The following is a 20,991-nucleotide window of genomic DNA, read 5'->3' as shown; positions in this document are numbered from 1 at the left end:
ATGGTGGATACAATCTTCCCAGCTCTGCAGATTTTTCTGCGAGGAGGCAGTCATTAGATCATTTATTTTGGTAAATATAAAATATGAAACAAATACATATACATTCACATAAATATAAAGTAAAGGAATTAAGAATATAGAAATATTTGGGCAAGCAATGTCAGAGCGGCACAGACTAAGATACAGTAGGATATGATAGAATACAGTATATACATATGAGATGAGTAATGCAAAACATTTAAATATTATTAAAGTGACTAGTGTTCTATTATTAGTGGCCAGTGATTCCAAGTCTATGTATATACAGTGGCTTGCAAAAGTATTCACCCCCGTTTGCATTTTTCCTATTTTGTTGCCTTACAACTTGGAATTAAAATATATCTTTTGGAGGTTTGGATCATAAGATTTACACAACATGCCTACCACTTTGAAGATGCAAAATATTTTTTATTGTGAAAAAAACAAGAAATAAGACAAAAAAAATGAACTTAAACGTGCATAACTATTCACCCCCTCAAAGTCAGTACTTTGTAGAGCCACCTTTTGCAGCAATTACAGCTGCAAGTCTCTGGGGTATGTCTCTATAAGCTTGGCACATCTAGCCACTGGGATTTTTGCCCATTCTTCAAGGAAAAACTGCTCCAGCTCCTTCAAGTTGGATGGGTTCCACTGGTGTACAGCAATCTTTAAGTCATACCACAGATTCTCAATTGGATTGAGGTCTTAGGCCATTCCAAGACATGTAAATGTTTCCCCTTAAATCACTCGAGTCTTGCTTTAGCAGTATGCTTTGGGTCATTGTCCTGCTGGAAGGTGAACCTCCGTCTCAGTCTCAAATCTCTGGAAGACTTAAACAGGTTTCCCTCAAGAATATCCTTGTATTTAGCGTCATCCATCATTCCTTCAATTCTGACCAGTCCCTGCCGATGAAAAACATCTCCACATCATGACGCTGCCACCACCATGCTTCATTGTGGGGATGGTATTCTCGGGGTGATGGGAGGTGTTGGGTTTGCACCAGACATAGAGTTTTCCTTGGCCAAAAAGTTATATTTTAGTCTGATCTGACCAGAGTACCTACTTCCATATGTTTGGGGAGTCGCCCACGTGGTTTTTGGCGAACACCAAACATGTTTGTTAATTTGTTTCTTTAAGCAATGGCTTTTTTCTGGCCACTCTTCCGTAAAGCCCAGCTCCGTGGAGTGTACTGCTTAAAGTGGACGGATACTCCAATCTCCGCTGTGGAGCTTTGCAGCTCCTTCAGGGTTATCTTTAGTCTCTTTGTTGCCTCTCTGATTAATGCCCTCCTTGCCTGGTCCGTGAGTTTTGGTGGGTTATTTTTTATAACCCAACCCTGATCTATACTTCTCCACAACTATGTCCCTGAACTGTTTGGAGAGCTCCTTGGTCTTCATGGTGCTGCTTGCTTGGTGGTGCCCCTTGCTTAGTAGTGTTGCAGACTCTGGGCCTTTCAGAACAGGTGTATATATACTGAGATCATGTGACAGATCATGTGACACTTAGATTGCACAAAAGTGGACTTTATTTAACTAATTATGTGACTTCTGAAGGTAATTGGTTGCACCAGATCTTATTTGAGGGCTTCATAGCAAAGGGGGTGAATACATATGCACGCACCAGTTTTCCCTTTCAAATTTTACTAAACAAGTTATTTTTTTCATTTCACTTCACCAATTTGGACTATTGTGTGTATGTCCATTACATGAAATCCAAATAAAAATATATTTATATTACAGGTTGTAATGCAACAAAATAGGAAAAATGGCAAGGGGGATGAATACTTTTGCAAGGCACTGCAGCAGCCGCTAATGTGCTAGTGATGGCTATTTAATCTTCTGACCTTGAAAGAGAAGCTGTTTTTCAGTCTCTCGGCCCAGCTTTGATGCACCTGTACTGACCTCACCATCTGGATGATAGCGGGGTGAACAGGCAGTGGCTCAAGCGGTTGTTGTCCTTGATGATCTTTTTAGCCTTCCTGTGACATCGGGTGCTGTAGGTGTCCTTGCACCACACTACCAGGGCCCCCACCTCCTCCCTGTAGGCTGTCTCATCGTTGTTGGTGATCAGGCCTACTACTGTTGTGTCTTCTGCAAACTTGATGATTGAGTTGGAGGTGTGCGTGGCCACGCAGTCATGGGTGAACAGGGAGTACGGGAGGGGGCTGAGCACGCATCCTTGTGGGACCCCAGTGTTGAGGATCAGCAAAGTGGAGGTGTTTTTTTCTTACCTTCACCTTCACCACCTGGGGCAGCCCATCAGGAAGTCCAGGGCCGAGTTGCACAGAGCAGGGTTCAGACCCAGGGCTTCAAGCTTAATGATGAGCTTGGAGGGTACTCTGGTGTTGAATGCTGTGTCAAAGAACAGCATTCCTACATAGGTATTCTTCTTGTCTAGATGAGCTAGGGCAGTGTGCAGTGCGATGGCAACTGCATAGTCTGTGGATCTATTGGAGCGGTAGGCATATTGAAGTGGGTCTAGGGTGGCAGGTAAGGTGGAGGTGATATGATCCTTGACTAGTCTTTCAAAGCAATTCATGATGACAGAAGTGAGTGGTACAGGGTGATATTCATGTAGTTCAGTTACCTTTGCTTTCTTGGGTACAGAAACAATGGTGGACATCTTGAAGTATGTGGGGACAATGGAATGGGATAGTAAATTCTGTAAACACTCCAGCCAGCCGTCAGGGCCAGTAGCCTTGCAAGGGTTAACAAGCAAGACGTCAGTGTCCGAGAAGTGGCTGGTATTCCCTTTGTCGTCCGTGATTGTCTGTAGACCCTGCCATATATGTCTGGTGTCTGAGCCTTTGAATTGCGACTCCACTTTGTCTCTATACTGACGTTTTGCCTGGTAACGAATATGAACATTTCAAATCAGTAGGTCTACAATTGTAGCGACAATTGAAGATAATTTGCTGATTTTGGAGGACATGTATTAGTCACAGGAATGCCTCAAATAGAGGACTGCTTTTTAACATTATTACCTCAAAACGTAACAAGGACATGTAGAAGTACTTTCTTCTACTTGATATGTTTTTTAATTTAGTGGGAAGACCAATCGACAAAAACTAATTTGCAACATCGAACGCGAAGTTGTGGATTTGACCGGGTCATGGCTAGAAGGGATCCAGCTTTTGTCAAATAACGTCAGATTTGACTTTTCGTAGCAGGTTAGGATAATTAACGTAGCTGGTTAGGGTTAGCTAAAACGCATTAAATTGACAAAAACTGGATCCCTTCTAGCTGTATCCCGTTGTCCGATGTGACTAAAACGTGTATTTATTTTCTGACTACTCTTCATCTGAAACGTACTGCGCATGTCAGGTTGGTTGACAAGAACTGCATGACCTGAAAGGATTGCTAGGAAAAACACAACTCGTTTTCTGGTAAGACGGACAATAATAATTTCACGTCACCGTAGAATAAATAGTTAGTATCCTGTTAAATACATTTTATTCCAGCGCATATAGCAAACAAGACTGACCTGCTTTGCTGATGCTAGCTAGCAGCGCGTGGGTATGCTTTGGAACGTTCCAACAGGAATCTGTTCCAAAAACTAAATAACAAGGTTGTATAGCGGCAGAATGAGATACCGGGTAGGGAGTGGGCTATTTCATTACGTTTTTCACTCAGCTAGTTAGCTAGGCGAATTGAGCATGCTACTTTATATATGCGATGTTTGTTGGCAACCTTGTACTTTACCAAGTTTTTGGAACATATTCCTGTTGGAACGTAACACAAATTATACCCACCCGCTATCGTTAGATAACCTCCTAACGTTATCCTTTTGCTTCCATTTTCTGCTAGCTAGTTATCCAGTTTAGGATAGTTCATTTACTAGATAACTTAGTTTACAAACCAGTCAACTGACTTTCTTGCTAACTGATGAGTATTTTTAATTAATGGCAATGGCATATAACTAGCTAGTTAGCATAATTGGCACGATGAGGAGTGGAGCAGTGAATTAAACAAAGATTAACTTGCCCGTTTGTTAGCCAAATCCCGTTATCATGTTAGCTAACTTATCTAGCTATAGAATCTGTAGCTAGCTATAGACCTTGTTATTTGGCAATTTCTTGTTGACTTGAAGAAGCCAGCCTGCCTATGTTACCCAATCAATGTCTAGATAGCTAACTAACTTCTATTTCTGCCTTAGTTTGTCAAATCCCGATTGATGTGTAACGTTAGCTACGAACACAGCATTGGTTGGCTAACCCTCCTCCTGGAGAGCTACTGCTGGCTGTACAGTAAAGTCTTTTTTTTCTTCTTTTTTTTTATCTAGCCCGGTTCTAATAGGCATTCAGTAAGACAACATATAGGGATGAAAGCCGTCACTTAGTTAACGAACATTTTGAAAACATTTATTGTGGGACTTTTCCCAACAAGGTACTCTTGAAGAAAACAAAGGTACAGTATATGATTTAAAATGCTTTTATTATCGTGGCATTTCGGTATGTGTATATACAGTTGAAGTTGGAAGATTACATACACTTAGGTTGGAGTCATTAAAACTGTTTTTTTCAACCACTCCACAAATGTCTTGTTAACAAACTATAGTTTTGGCAAGTCGGTTAGGACATCTACATTGTGCAGGGCACAAGTAATTTTTCCAACAATTGTTTACAAAAAGATTATTTCTCAAAAAATTCACCGCATCACAATTCCAGTGTGTCAGAAGTTTACATACACTAAGTTGACTGTGCCTTTAAACAGCTTGGAAAATTCCAGAAAATGGTGTCATGGCTTTAGAAGCTTCTGAGAGACTAATTGACATAATTTGAGTCAATTGGAGATGTACCTGTGGATGTATTTCAAGGCCTACCTTCAAACTCAGTGCCTTTTGCTTGACATCATGGGAAAATGAAAAGAAATCAGCCAAGACCTCAGAAAAGAAATTGTGTAACAGTATAACTTTAAACCGTCCCCTCGCCCCGACACGGGCGCGAACCAGGGACCCTCTGCACACATCGACAACAGTCACCCACGAAGCAGCGTTACCCATCGCTCCACAAAAGCCACGGCCCTTGCAAAGCAAGGGGCAACACTACTTAAGTCTCAGAGCAAGTGACGTAACTGATTGAAATGCTACTAGCGCGTACCCGCTAACTAGCTAGCCATTTCACATCCGTTACAATTGCACACCTCCACAAGTCTGGTTCATCCTTGGGAGCAATTTACAAACGCCTGAAGGTACAATGTTAATCTGTACAAACAATAGTACGCAAGTATAAACACCATGGGACCACGCAGCCGTCATACCGCTCAGAGATTAACATACTTTGATGCGAAAAGTGCAAATCAATCCCAGAACAACAGCAAAGGACATTGTGAAGATGCTGGAGGAAACGGGTACAAAAGTGTGTGTTATAATCAGTAAAATGCTCAGCAAGGAAGAAGCCACTGCTCCAAAAGCGCCATAAAAAAAGCCAGACTATGGTTTGCAACTGCACATGGGGACACAGATTGTACTTTTTGGAGAAATGTCCTCTGGTCTGATGAAACAAAAATAGAACGGTTTGGCCATAATGACTATCGTTATGTTTGGAGGAAAAAGGGGGAGGCTTGCAAGCCGAAGAACACCATCCCATCCGTGAAGCACGGGGGTGGCAGCATCATGTTGTGGGGGTGCTTTGCTGCAGGAGTGACTGCAGGAGGCATGTCACAAAATAGATGGCACCAGGAAGGAAAATGATGTGGATATATTGAAGCAACACCTCAAGACATCAGCCAGGAAGTTAAAGCTTGGTCGCAAATGGGTCTTCCAATTGGACAATGACCCCAAGCATACTTGCAAGCAAAGTTGTGGCAAATGCCTTAAGGACAATAAAGTCAAGGTATTGGAGTTGCCATCACAAAGCCCTGCCCTCAATCCTATAGAAAATTTGTGGGCAGACCTGAAAAAAGTGTGTGCCTGACTGAGTTACACCAGCTCTGTCAGGTGGAATGGGCCAAAATTCACCCAACTTATTGTGGGAAGCTTGTGGAAGGCTACCCAAAACGTTTGACTCAAGTTAAACAATTTAAGGCAATGCTACCAAAAACACTCATAGTATGTAAACTTCTGACCCAGTGGGAATGTGATGATAGAAATAAATCACTCTCTACTATTATTCTGGCATTTCACATTCTTAAAATAAAGTGGTGATCCTAACTGACCTAAAACAGGGAATTTTTACTTGGATTAAATGTATTTGGCTAAGGTGTATGTAAACTTCCGACTTCAACTGTGTGTGTGTGTGTGTGTGTGTATATAAACACAGCAAAAAAAGAAACGACCCCTTTTCAGGACCCTGTCTTTCAAAGATAATTCGTAAAAATCCAATAACTTCACAGATCTTAATTGTAAAGGGTTTAAACACTGTTTCTCATGCTTGTTCAATGTACCATAAACAATTAATGAACATGCACCTGTGAAACGGTCGTTAAGACACTAATAGCTTACAGAAGGTAGGCAATTAAGGTCACAGTTATGAAAACTTAGGACACTAACGAGGCCTTTTTACTGACTCTGAAAAACACCAAAAGAAAGATACCCAGGGTCCCTGCTCATCTGTGTGAACGTGCCTTAGGCATGCTGCAAGGAGGCATGAGGACTGCACATGTGGCCAGGGCAATAAATTGCAACGGCTGTACTGTGAAACGCCTAAGACAGCACTACAGGGAGACAGGACGGACAGCTGAGCGTCCTCGTAGTGGCAGACCACGTGTAACAACACCTGCACAGGATAGGTACATCCGAACATCACACCTGCGGGACAGGTACAGGATGGCAACAACTGCCTGAGTTACACCAGGAACGCACAATCCCTCCATCAGTGCTCAGACTGTCCGCAATAGGTTGAGAGAGGCTGGACTGAGGGCTTGTAGGCCTGTTGTAAGGCAGGTCTTCACCAGACATCACCGGCACAAACCAACCGACGCTGGATCAGACAGGACTAGCAAAAAGTGCTCTTCACTAACGAGTCGCAGTTTTGTCTCACCAGGGGTGATGGTCGGATTCGCGTTTATCATCGAAGGAATGAGCGTTACACCGAGGCCTGTACTCTGGAGCGGGATCGAGGTGGAGTGTCCGTCATCGTCTGTGGCGGTGTGTCCCAGCATCATCGGACTGAGCTTGTTGTAATTGCAGCCCATCTCAACGCTGTGCGTTACAGGGAAGACGACATCCTCCCTTATGTGATTTCCTTCCTGCAGGCTCATCTCCAGCATGACAATGCCACCAGCCATACTGCTCGTTCTGTGCCTGATTTCCTGCAAGTGAGGAATGTCAGTGTTCTGCCATGGCCAGCGACGAGCCCGGATCTCAATCTCATTGAGCACATCTGGGACCTGTTGGATCGGAGGGTGAGGGCTACTGCCATTCCACCTCAGAAATGTCCGGGAACTTGCAGGTGCCTTGGTGGAAGAGTGGGGTAACATCTCACAGCAAGAACTGGCAAATCTGGTGCAGTCCATGAGGAGGATATGCACTGCAGTACTTAATGCAGCTGTTGGCCACACCAGATACTGTTACTTTTGATTTTTACCCCCCCCCCCCCCCCCTTTGTTCAGGGACACATTATTCAATTTCTGTTGGTCACGTGTCTGTGGAACTTGTTCAGTTTGTCTCAGTTGTAAATATTTGTATGAACATAAGATTAAACATGTTAAGTTTTTTGAAAATAACCGCCGTTGACAGTGAGAGGATGTTTCTTTTTTTTGCTGTGTGTTTGTCTCAAACATGACAAACAAACGCCAACCGGTAACCTCTGACCCTCCAAGCATCACCATGGGGAAAGCCCTCTCCCTCCTGCCCAAGCAGGCATGCCGCGAAGACTCCCAGGGCAGCCTGACCACCACCCAGGAGGATGATGGGAAGAGAGAGGATGTGTCCCAGTTCCCCTACGTAGAGTTCACAGGCCGGGACAGCGTCACATGTCCCAGCTGCCAGGGCACTGGGAGGATACCTAGAGGTGAGCAACACACACACCTATGTACAGACGGGATACCTAAAGGTTAACAGGATTTAAGATGCTATACCATTTGAATGAATATGACTGGGTAAGAGGTTTGTTCTGTTCAGTGTCATAGTCAGACTGCAGTTGATGTGTGTGATAAAACCACAAAGGTGCTCTCTTGTGGATAATGGATAGTGTGACTGAATCACTCTATGAGCTTGAGGGAACCAATGACTGAATTTGGCATATGAATGACTTATGCTTTGCCCGTTAACTCTAATCTGAGTAATCAAAGCTGTGTTATTTGTGGTTCATGATTTTTATCCCCGGACCCTGGTGAATTTCCCCTCTGATGGATAATGTTGTACAGTATTGCATAGGGATGTGAATCTCTTCTTTCAAGCACGACTCAATAAGTATCTAGATAAATACATTAGCTCTGACACAATACAGGAGCGATACTTTTAGTTTGGAAGGATTCGGTTTGATAAGTGGAACGAATCGAATCTGTAAAATTAAAATCTGATTCTGATGGAGGTCAGGAGCTGGACCTCTTTGAGCTGGATCTGTCTGACATTTCTTCTCTGAGGTGTGTGTCAGAGAATGAATTATATGGTGTGCAGGCAGCTGAGCTGAGCCATAGGGCAGACTGAGCATTTAGGCCTTTTGTCCCCCACTTTGTATCTGAAATCCCCATCATCCACTGATTAACTTGTCATTTTATCAGATCAAAAATGTTTTCAGAAAGTAATATGTTTATTTATGTGTAGAACTTAGCTACGATTTTTTTGGTAGGACAAAACGTACCGGTATCAATATATATCTGCCGATTTATAGCCTACTGTTTTTACAGTGAGGAAGAAGTGAAATTTTCCCACACTAAGTTCTCATAAATTGCCATTGTGCTCCAAATGTTAATTTGTGACATTGTGACAATGAGATATCATAGATGTCATAGTTGAAGTGTACCTATGATGAAAATTACAGGTCTCTCATCTTTTTAAGTAGGAGAACTTGCACAATTGGTGGCTGACTAAATACTTTTTTGCCCCACTGTAGCTATATTTCAGTAAAAGGCCAATATCAACCGATGATATCGGTGAAACTACATATCGGTTGAGCCCTACGTTTATAGGCTATCAGTTGGCGGTTCAAACCAACTGCTAGAGCAGGCTGTCTCCGCTGGTGGGTGTGATGTGACATGCCGTAATATCCTCAAACAAGTGTATGAATATCTTGTTCCAAAGTTCAAACACTTTTCTGTTTTGTGTGCCAAAACTATGGGTTCCGCGCTGGGCTTTGTAGCCTAAGGAGAAACTGTCAGGACAGTAAGGCTGTTTTGAATATAGGTGATTCTGTTGGAACTTGTACTCCCTCTCCCTTTGACTGTCATAATGCCAATAATCATTATATACCTATATTCACAACAGTCATTGATTATTTCACAATTTAATGAAACAAATCTTATGGATAATAAACTATTTTCTAGATGTAATTGTTTTCCCCCACCCAAGGCTACACGGGTGCCAATAGCATAGGAGAAAAATCAACCAACACCTAGGAACACCACATGATGAAACACAGACCAAAACCCACACACAGATTCTGACACAACATGAACACAAACATGCACACACCGGCACCCTGGGTTTTAAAGGGAAAACACTGCAGCTGGGAAGTCACTCCTTCATGTCTGTATGACAAATAACTTGACTGTGCTACTTCACAGCTCTGTTCTCTTCCCTGAAGCACATGCATATTTGGAACCAGGCTAGCTCTGAGGTTTTGCTGAGTGTTTTCCTGCTATCCTGTAATAACCTCTTCTTTAAGCCTCCTAAGCTTAATGTCCTTTCTCATCCAATTTATCCAATACCGTCCGATTTTGATCAATTGGTAAAATAGCCTTATTTGCCAATAATATCGGTGAAATGATTTATCGGTCAGGTTCTTGCTGTGAATTAATATAGCACAGCTTCAGATTTCATTAGAACGTTACAGAGGAGAGCTGCTCTTCTCCCGCTCCGACCATAGGCCTACAGTGCAGCTCACAAAAATGGTGTTCTTGTTATGAAATTACAACTCCCCCCTGTTCATGTAAAAATGACCAAATGCACTGACTGTTAAAAGCAAAACTATTTTATGGTGAACCTGGCAATCGAAAAGTCACCCAACTAATAAAGCCTATGATTTTACATTGGCAAAGCCATTTTACAATAATGTGAATGCTGAAGGTGCTGCGCAGATATTAGAGGCTCTCGCTGGTGCGAGCAGCTGAGCTCTGTACAGTTATCTGACTTGGAGGTCAATGACTGACATGCTTATTTAAATAGCTACTGAAGGAGAGGCCGCATCAATTCGGTCACATAAGATTGAGGTATTTTCGTATAGGGAAATAATATGTTATGAGTAAAAAACATTAGTGAACCGGCAATTCATAACATTTTAAACGGTTTTCTGATTCATGCCACATTTGGATCAGTTTAGGCTCCTGCGAACCGATGCACTCGTATCTTAAACCATTGAACCAGGGACTGATGCCCATCAGTGAATCGTTACATCCCTAGTGTTGCTGTTATGTTGTGCTGTAGTTGTGTCCGATGATTAGCCTAAGTGTTGTAAATGTTTCCTTGCATTATGCAGGCCAGGAGAACCAGCTTGTAGCATTGATCCCATACAGTGACCAGAGACTCAGGCCCAGGAGAACGTAAGTGGAATGTCGTTGTTGGGTTGGTATCTCTAGGCTAAACGTCACAATAATGCTTGCAGATGCAACTGTGCAAGTAGCTATTCATTTCTTGTTATAATGTTCTTTGTACCCTGCCATTGTCAAACTGCTATTTAACTTCTGACCCTGCCTTTTGTTCTCCCGCCTCTCCACAGAAAACTCTATGTGATGTCCTCGGTGGTTGTGTGTCTGATGCTGTCCAGCCTGGCTGTCTTCTTCCTGTTCCCTCGTACCATAGACGTCTCCTACGTGGGCGTCAAGTCGATCTTCGTCACCTATGACGAGGACAAGAGGATTGTCTATCTCAACGTGACGGTAAGCCTCTCTCCTCTGGTCTAGCCACATGATGATTTGGCTCACATTGTGGACAGTCACAGGAGGAGACTGCTTTTCCTTATCAACCTGTACTATCCTCCTAAAGTTGGCCATGTTTGGGCAAATGAGTTTGGTCACAAATGTTGCAGGTTCTAGGTATCCTGCCATCCCCTGTAATTTTGTATTAACCCCTAAACTTCTGGGTTTGCCGCACTGGCTAACTCTGGCTTCAAACTGCTCAGTGTGTGTGTTTCTCTGAGGGTAAATTTAAAAGACACATTTCTGTGATTATAAAATGACAAAATATTCCTCTTCCTTCCAGAACACTCTGAACATCACCAATAACAACTACTACAGTGTAGAGGTGTCCAACGTCACAGCCCAGGTCCAGTTCTCCAAGACGGTGATCGGGAAGTCCCGCATCAATAACATCACTGCTATCAGTCCTCTGGGCATGGAGCAGGTACACAACTCTGTAATAGCATGGTAACAAGGTGTTAACAGTGCGCTAGCAACAATGTTAAAAATGGTGGTAACAACTTTGTCATCATTATTGGACATGCAGCAGAAAGTCCAGTTTCTCTAAATTCAAGAGCCAACAAGCCATAGCAAATTTCTAGTGGACTCAGACCTCTATTCCTGGTCCTAAGTTGCTCAACTTGTCACATTATGTATTTTGGCACTTCAAGTACTTTCTCCTAGTCACCTTTTTGATCATAACCCTGTGTGTTGTTCCCAGGTTGACTACATGGTTCCCACCATTCTAGCAGATGAGATGAGCTACATGTAGTAAGCACACCACACCCCAGCACACCACACCCCAGCACACCCCACCCCAGCACACCACACCCCACCCCAGCACACCACACCCCACCCCAGCACACCCCACCCCAGCACACCCCAGCCCACCACACCCCAGCACAGCACATAGCTTTTTGAGAACACTGAACCTGATAAAGACCCTAATGGTCGAGACTTTGTTTCAATAAATCCTATGGGAGTACAGATTGCAGTGTGCAGTCTGCTTTTAGTTCTTGCTTAACCTCGTCCCCAGGCTCTTATAGAGCCTGGAAACGGTGTGGAACAAAGTCAGACTTGAAAGGGGCATGTTGTAACTGAGGCGGGAGAGGGACAGCCTGCCATTGCTGGATTAGATGAATTTGGGCATATAACGTTTATATGTGAAAACAAATTCTTAGATGCATACTTTCTGATTTCCCCAACTCCCTTCGTTCATTATTTAGCCAATCACTTGTGCTGCTCCTGCTTTAAAATCCACAACATGGAGGGGAGGTTCAAGGGTTACGCTAGATGGTGATGGACTGAGAGATCAGCCAATGAAAATCCAGCGGGACCTTTTCCCGCTCTTGCCATAGGCTCCATTGAAGTCCCTTTCTGAAACCCAATGAAACCAGACGGTTCGACAGAGTAAGAGCCGGCTGGTGGACAAATGTAACTTTTTGCTCATCACATGAAACTGACTGAAGTGTCTGTTCCTCTGTGTCCTAGTGATTACTGCAGCCTGCAGACCATAAAGGTGCACAACATCGTTGTCATGATGCAGTAAGTACCTCTCTTTTATCATTCTCACAGGACCCCGAAGCCTGGCTCCCATGTAATACGTATTACTGTACTCAGAACAGTTAGTCAACCTTGTTCTGTGTGGTTAATGACCTCCCCTTATTAATAAGGAACTTTTCTGATACCGTCTTCTATTCATACAGAGTGAAAATTGACCTAATCCAATATCCTCTTTTGTATGTTTCTATATTGACTGGATGTGATCACATCCCTGCTTGTTATTGTCCTAAAGGGTACAAAAAAAGCCAATTAAATGAAATCCTCTTGTTGTTTCCAGGGTGACGGTGACGACGATGTACTTTGGCCACATGGAGCAGGTCACGCAGGAGATGTACCAGTATGTAGACTGTGGAGGTAACACCACCACTCTGAGGGGTGCCCAGCCCAAGGTGTCTAATGCCCCAATACCCCCAGAGTAACCCCTTTGCCCTACCTGACCTGACCAGGAGAAGGTCCTTGGAAGCTAGTCTTACATCAGAGATCTGGCAGAACTACTGGTTGTTTAGGCTTCTCTAACACGGCTGGTCAGTTGAAGGTATGTTCGAACAGGGATACGCGTTTGCACCCAGTAGCTCTCCAGGAGGAGAGTTGGCCACCCCAGCCGCAGATGGATTACTGTGTTTCTCCCTCCACCACCCGTCTACCAATGAAGACCCCACTGTAGATGTCATGTATTTCTGTGTTCGCTTACCATTGTGTTGGGAGTATATGCCAGGTGTGCAGTGGAAGGGGAAAATGTGTCTACTGACAAAAATAATTGTTTTTAATGTCTAAAAAAACACCATAATGTTTCAGTACCAAACCATTATGCACTTTATTAATGCATTTAACATTCAACTTCTCATTGTGTTAATGGGAAATGTTATGAAGCCACTCCACACTCCTCCAAACCACTTGTAGATGTCTGAACTAATAATCCTGTCTATGGATGAGGATAACCTCAGTTCTCTCAGTAATCTGGTCTCAAATCTGTATCTCTATGATAGTCGAAGGAGTTGAACCAACCGATCTGGGACCAGTCAACTATTCTCAAAGTCAGACCTCACGTAACACATTAATAATGTGTATTATTATGACAGGTGAATCTAGTGTATTATTTAATTCTGCTGAGAAGTCAGAGGCACAGTGAGCCAAGTCTGAAATGACACCTATGACTATAGAACACACTACTAGGACTCTAGCTAAAGCTAGTGCGCTATATAGGGTTCTCAAACTAACCTCTGGACCTCGAAGCCAGTTCCACTGCGTTTTGTTCCCGTCTAATCTGGGACTGATTTTAGACCTGGAATACCAGGTGTGTGCAATTTAATTATCAGGTAGAACAGGTAAAACTAGCAGGCTCCGGACCTCGTAGAGAGAGTTGAATACCCCTGGTATAGGGGATAGGGTGCTGTTTGGTGTGAAGCCAGAATGTGGCATTTCTCATATGTATAAGCTTGTAATGACCGGGCTCTCCTCTAGAGGGCTCTCTGTACAATCTGGATTTGGACCAGTTGTTTACTAATATTACCCTCTGTTGGGTGATCCAACTGTGTTAATGTGTGATCCATTGATTGAATTGAAAGGCTTATGTCCCTAAAATGGAGTCATTTGAAAGAAATTAAGATATTAAAAGTTCCTTCTACCACTCTGTTCCCAATTGGTACAATAACAAGATTGATTGATAGTGATTCATTATCAGAATTTGACCTCTTCCTTCCGAGTTCGTGCCTACGAGGGACTCGCATAATGTTTTGTGATACCAACCTACTGCTGACTTGAATTCGACCAACTTAGTTTTTACATGCATAAAGAGGATAACCTGCAAGGGACTTTGTACGTTTTTGATAAATGACTTCCCTGCATATCAAACTCAGTTGAAGAGTTTAGAACTACCTAGATTTAATACCACATTTGTAATATGATTCCTTCCGACATTACGGAAAACCTTTTTGAAATGTACAACTCAAATAAACTACCCTCTGTCATAGAAATATACCTTGAATTTCTTTAGGAATTCTCATAACGGCAAACTACTAGGTATCTAATTAACAGTTTCCTAGCTTATCGTAGAGCACAACATTTAACATGTTTACAGTCATTTGTTCCTAATAAATGAATCTTGTATGGAAGAGTGGATCAGCTTTTGAATGAATGTTAGGATTGAGTGAAGACTTGCAGTACTACTGACACGTCAACTAGAAGAGTGGTTTATCTCTAACTTGTTCTTTCCTAATGTCTACTTCTGCTGTGGGGTACTGACATTTTATTTTGATTAACGGTATTTGACTAAATGTAAATACAAGCATTTTTTTAATGTAGTTGATGTGTTTTTATTGTTTGCTTTTCATCATGATACATTCAAAATGGTTGAGCACGATTTGTCCTACCTAGTTTTATTGTGTGGTTACCCTTTCTGAAAGTGTGAATAAAGTTTTCGACATCTCATTTGTCTGTCTTGTATTTTCTTCTGTCTTCGTTCATGCCTTTTTATTTATCCAGCCTCAGAGGAACTGGTAAGAAATAGAACACTCCCATGCAAATTAGCACATGAATCAGTGTGACATCACAATTCACTCACAATGCACTCATGAACCAATAGAATTGTAATCATACTGGAATTCTGACTGCATGTTTGCAAAACTTGTCTCCTGAGCAGAAGTGAACTCACACAATGTTACCATGGAGACAATTGACAGCCAGTGGGGACAGTTTTTACATCATAAACACCAAATGTGACGTCAAACACCTGTCTGCATAAATAGCCTGTTTGGGCGGCATTTGGCACATTTAATTTCCCTAGGTGGCTGAAGGTACGTTGGTAACCATGCACTTTCAGCCCAATTTGGAAGATGATCTTCCTTTTGCCTTACAGCTAGAACATGGTAAGTTGATATTACTGATGACATGTTGATGCAAACTTGTATTGTAAATGACTTGTACACTGTCAGATGAGCTGTAACATAGCTGTAGCCTCAAGGTTGTTTGGCTTGACAGCAATGGAGCAAGAGTACCAATAGATCCTGGACCAGGCTAGTAACCAGAGTTTGAATCCCAGGGCAGACAGGGAAATCTGGAGGAATTTGCATCCAGAGAGTAGCTGGCTTCAATTTAATATGTTCTATACCCAGGACTATTGTGCCCATGGGCAAAGCACTTACCGCCAGCTGACCCTATGCTGCTCCCAGCCTGTGGTGCGTGTGTCAGGTTGGGTCCTTTGCTTTGACAGCAAATATGAAAAGAATGTTGCTGCGAATAGGATTGTATATTACACATATTGTAGTTTATTTTTGCATTTTGTGTATGCAGGATCAGCAGTGACATTACTTGTGAACAATGCTGCCCCTGCCCCTTACAGTGCAGGTGGGGTATACCAGATGTACCACGCAGCACCATCGGCCTCCTGGCACAGTCTTCCTGTGTACCAAGGTCCCCCACCTCACCAGCTGGCCTTGACCACTTCAGAGATACACGGGGAGACTATTCCCATGGGTCCTGTTAAAACACCTGAGACAAGCCAGCATCAGGACGTTTTAGACTTGAGCCAGAGTTCAGAGTCTTCTGAGCCACCCAGGAGGAAGAGAAAGAAAAAGAAGAAGCATGCTGCACCTAAACAGAGGAAACCACATGGCAGCTTTGATTGGACCAGCCAAGAACACAGCACGACAGAGAAGTACAAGAGGATAATGTCACTGCTGAGGAAAGACGGGGTGGAGGTGGTGGATGAGACAGGTACTAAGGGACTAACAGACACTGACAGTGAGTCTGACCAACATGAGAATCAAATGAGGAGAAAGAGAGCAGTGAGTAAAAGAAAAAAACCGAGCATCAGAGGGAAAAAAGCAACAGTGAAAAGTAGGAGCCGAAACCAGGCAAACCGACTAAACCGAGACAATGATTTTCAGCAATCTGACATATCCTCATCTCTGCTGGAGACACAGGCCATTGGGCCTGCACTGGAGCGGTTATTCTACCTACCAGCAGAGGGCAATGATGAGGAAGCCCTGCTCGCCAAAGTGTTGGAAGAGCTCTCAGGGGTTCCAAGATACCCAGACCTCTCAGAGGAAGTTTTGAGCAACATGACCCTTTCACAATATGCCACTCTCATGAACATGTTCCCCCATCCGCAGCTTCCGCCCTTACCCGTACCTACCTTCCTCCCTCTGCGTCCTGACGTCGGCCCAGTCTATAGAGAGACTCCAGAGTTAATCACACCATCTACCCACTGCGACTGGGTCACCCATGTCAACCCCAGTGATGCCAGCTACACCAATACAGTTGGCCATTTTGAGGACCACTATCCTGCCTCTCCAGAACCTCAGCAGCCAGGTGATTCCGACTACACCAATACCTACAGCCGTTTTGGAAACCCTTTAGCTATAACTCCAGAACCCCTGCAACCAGGTGACTACACCAATACAGGCAACCATTTGGAAGACCAATACATTGCCTTACCTGACAATGTGGTTAGCCAGTTTTTGGAGTGTGACTATATTTCCCCTGAGCCTGCCTCCTCCACAGAGCCAGAGCTTCAGCCTTTAGTGCTGAGTGTAGAGAGAGAGCCAATGAAGCGAGAGGCCCAGAGACTGAGGCAGCAGACAGCCAGGATGACGTTATATTGCCTGGACCACAACCCACTGGCCGACAGGGAGGACTTTACACTGGAGCGCTACCTGGACATGTTCACTGACTGAAACACAGTGACTGTGACTACAGAACAACAACCTCAGCAAATTGTATTGGGATTTTTCACCAATAAACATTTGGAATAAAGGCAACGCTCTGCTGTTGTTAATTCTAATCTAACGTACATTTGTTTGCACTTTATATAATCTGTTGTAGGGAATATAATAGAATACCATCCTAATAGATTAGCTAGTGTACATACCGTCACACTGTTGGCTAGTTAATTTGCTGGTCATTTTGATATGTCCATGTCTCAGGGAAATGAAATGTAGTTGGTGGATTTACAATTGATATCAGGCAGCAATGATGATAGATTTATCTCCGCACTCGTTTTCTGCTGTTGGAACAGTGGCTGTTGTTTGAAACAGTCTGATTTGAAGGCCTGTGTGTGTAGGCCTTGTCCTCTTAAGGCTGAGCGCCCCAAAGGACACAACAGGACAGGGCAAGACTTTTGTTCACATGGAGACCCAATACGAAGACATAATATCGAACCCAATCAAGCACATGATTCACCTTGTGAAACATGCTGACTCAGAAGAAAGCCTAAATGTCCTTAATAAAATTGATTACGCTCAGTGGTGGAAAAAGTACCCAATTGTCATACTTGAGTAAAATTCAAGATAACTTCATAGAAAATGACTCAAGTAAAAGTGAAAGTCACCCAGTAAAATACTACTTGAGTAAAAGTCTAAAAGTATTTGGTTTTAAATATACTTAAGTATCAAAAGTAAATGTAATTGCTCAACTACACTTAAGTATCAAAAGTAAAAGTATAAATCAGTTCACATTCCTTCTATTAAGCAAACCAGACGGCACAATTAAAAAAAAGAAGGTTTTATTCACGGATAGCCAGGGGCACACTCCAACACTCAGACATAATTTACTACATCATAGCTAGTTGTGGTAGTGTTATCAGTGCTTGACATGGACTGAAATAGGTGCCGGTACTCATTTCGGTTGCTGGTACTGTTTATATTTAGGTGCAGGAGCTTCACAATACTTTTAACTAATATTCTAGAAGAGGAATAGGGGCTCAAGCAGTAGAAAATGTGAGGTACAGGAACTCTGCTCCGGTGAGCTCCTACCCAAGTCGAGCACCGAGTGTTATGCCTATTCAATGGGTAAGATTCAGTATGGTGATGTTTGGAGTTTAGCTGTTATTTATGATGTCGTAGTTGTTCTTTATGAAAGAAGGAATTAAACCTCTCAAAGATCCAATTCCCAGCAGATGTTGATGTTCCTCTCTACCCTTTAACATTGAAACAGTGCCAATAAGAGGTTATTGAATTCCAGTAAATGATTGATTTAATAATGAGCCATCTAAAATACTTGACTGAGAACTTGGCTGCTTAACTGCACGTAATCACTAACTGGTGGAGACGTCACAGCCTGTCTTTGACTCTAACACAGACTTTTACTGCGCTACATTTCAATGTACTACTTCTTGTAAACTTACCCTAAATGGCCGACCTTGACATTAACATTGTAGGCTACCCCACCATTGTAAAAAAAAGAACATACTATGAGAAAATAACAATGTAAAGCTGAAGAGCGTCTTTTTAAGTGACACTGATGTTTTGGTGTATAATGCAGATAGAGTAACAAAGAGAATTGACACCCAAAGCTTGCACTTTGATATCGGATCCACACCAAAAACAGGATAGCACATGACACTGTGGTTTGAAATCTTGTTTATAGTGCTAAGCAGCAGCACTGTTTGATCTATTTATTTTCTGAGATAGGTGGTATATTTTCCCTGTCCATCTTTGATATGCCCGTAGAGAATATTATGTTCAACAATAAATAGAACAATTGCCCAAATAACATATATTAATGTTTATATTTTTCAAAATTAATTAGTTAATGTATGAACATTGTTATTGAAACCAAAATGCTGCTCTTAGAGCAAGCGGTAAATCTTCATATGACACCACATTTTGATTTGTAGCATTTACAAAATTTCATAAATATGCCAACTTTGATTATTTCTCAACTATGCTTTTAGATACAAATATCAACTCTATGTCAACAATCCTTCCTCCAAAGGACCATTCTACACATGACCAAAAGTATGTGGACAACTGATCGTCGAACATCTCATTCCAAAATAATGGGCATTGGTCCCCCCCTTTGCTGTTGAAACAGCCTCCATGTTTCTGGGAATGCTTTCCACTAGATGTTGGAACATTGCTGCGGGCACTTGCTTCCATTCAGCCACAAGAGCATTAATGAGGTTGGGCACTGATGTTGGGCGATGAGGCCTGGCTCGCAGTTGGTGTTCTAATTCATCCCAAAGATGTCCAATGGGGTTGAGGTCAGGGCTCTGTGCAGGCCATTCAAGTTCTTCCACACCTATCTTGACAAATAATTTCTGTATGGACCTCGCTTTGTGCACGGGGGCATTGTCATGCTGAATCAGGAAAGGGCCTTCCCCAAACTGTTTCCACAAGGTTGGAAGCACAGAATCGTCTAGAATGTCATTGTATGCTGTAGCGTTAAGATTTCCCTTCAAGGGCCTAGCCTGAACCATGAAAAACAGCCCCAGACCATTATTCCTCCTCCACCAACCTTTATAGTTGGCTCAATCGATTTGGGCAGGTAGCGGTTTCCTGTCATCGTCCAAATCCAGATTTGTCCTTCGGACTGCCAGATAGTGAAGCGTGATTCATCACTCCAGAGAATGCGTTTCCACTGCTCCAGAGTCCAATGGTGCCGAGCTTTACACCACCTCAGCCGACGCTTGGCATTGCTCATGGTGATCTTGGGCTTGCTTCCAACGAACAGTTATTGTGCTGATGTTGCTTCCAGAGGCAGTTTGGAACTCAGTAGTGAGTGTTGCAACTGAGGACAGACGATTTTTACGCTCTTCAGCGCTCAGCAAGAAGTTAACAAACTGCCTTGTTGGAAAGGTGGCATCCTATGACGGTGCCACGTTGAAAGTCACTGAGTTCTTCAGTAAGGCCATTCTACTGCCAATGTTTTGTCTATGGAGATTATATGGCTGTGTGCTCCATTTTATAAACCTGTCAGCAACGGGTGTGGCTGAAATAGCAAAATCCACTCATTTGAAGGAGTGTCCACATACTTTTGTATATATAATGTATTTATTAAGTGTTGTGGAGATTATAACAGAACATGGCCAAGATGTTCAAATGTTCATAAATGACCAGCATGGTCAAATAATAATAATCACAGTAGTTGTCGACAACATAGCTCAGGCAGTAGGAAGCTCTCTCATTCATTTATATGCAAGTCTTATACTCAGCTGGCCCCTCCCCGGATGTTGTGTTAAATGCTCTACAACAAAGATTTCTTGGTGTCCAAAAAGCTTTCTCGACCCATAACTTGTTCTGAACACTCCAAAACAAAGGTCATGTGGTTTGGTAAGAAGACTGCCCTTCTCCCCACATGTGTGATTACTACCTCTGAGGGTTTAAAGCTTGAGGTAGCCACCTTATACAAGTACTTGGGAGTATGACTAGATGGTACACTGTCCTTCTCTCAGCGCATATCAAAGCTGCAGGCTAAAGTAAAATCTAGAATTGGTTTCCTCTATCGTAATCACTCCTCTTTCACCCCAGCTGCAAAACTAACCCTGATTCAGATGACCATCCTACCCATGCTAGATTACGTAATTTATAGAAAGCAGGTAAGGGTGTTATCTAGCGGCTAGATGTTCTTTACCATTTGGCCATCAGATTTGCCACCAATGCTCCTTATAGGACACATCACTGCACTCTATACTCCTCTG

The 20,991-nt window shown here is 42.9% G+C and overlaps 1 protein-coding gene across 4 annotated transcripts; it reads left to right on the top strand.

Moving 5' to 3' along the window:
- Nucleotides 1-2,821: 2,821 nt before the first annotated feature.
- On the top strand, nucleotides 2,822-15,002 carry LOC129831002 (transmembrane protein 106B-like). Of its 4 annotated transcripts, XM_055893959.1 has the most exons (9): nucleotides 2,822-3,403; nucleotides 4,300-4,424; nucleotides 7,779-7,969; nucleotides 10,595-10,658; nucleotides 10,835-10,994; nucleotides 11,317-11,457; nucleotides 11,734-11,783; nucleotides 12,504-12,557; nucleotides 12,853-15,002. In XM_055893959.1, exons 3-9 carry the CDS (start codon nucleotides 7,786-7,788, stop codon nucleotides 12,992-12,994), a joined length of 795 nt encoding a protein of 264 aa, XP_055749934.1. In that variant the 5' UTR covers nucleotides 2,822-3,403; nucleotides 4,300-4,424; nucleotides 7,779-7,785; the 3' UTR covers nucleotides 12,995-15,002. The 4 variants fall into 4 exon arrangements, with proteins under 4 accessions (XP_055749934.1, XP_055749931.1, XP_055749932.1 ...); XM_055893956.1 differs by lacking the exon at nucleotides 4,300-4,424 and having other exon boundaries at nucleotides 2,826-3,403; XM_055893957.1 differs by lacking the exon at nucleotides 2,822-3,403 and having other exon boundaries at nucleotides 3,410-4,424.
- Nucleotides 15,003-20,991: the final 5,989 nt, after the last annotated feature.

Source organism: Salvelinus fontinalis, chromosome 32 (genome assembly GCF_029448725.1).
Source record: "Salvelinus fontinalis isolate EN_2023a chromosome 32, ASM2944872v1, whole genome shotgun sequence".
Classification (NCBI taxonomy): Eukaryota; Metazoa; Chordata; class Actinopteri; order Salmoniformes; family Salmonidae; genus Salvelinus; species Salvelinus fontinalis.
The sequence above is the reverse complement of the archived record's forward strand: the minus strand, read 5'-3'. Positions and strand labels throughout refer to the sequence as shown.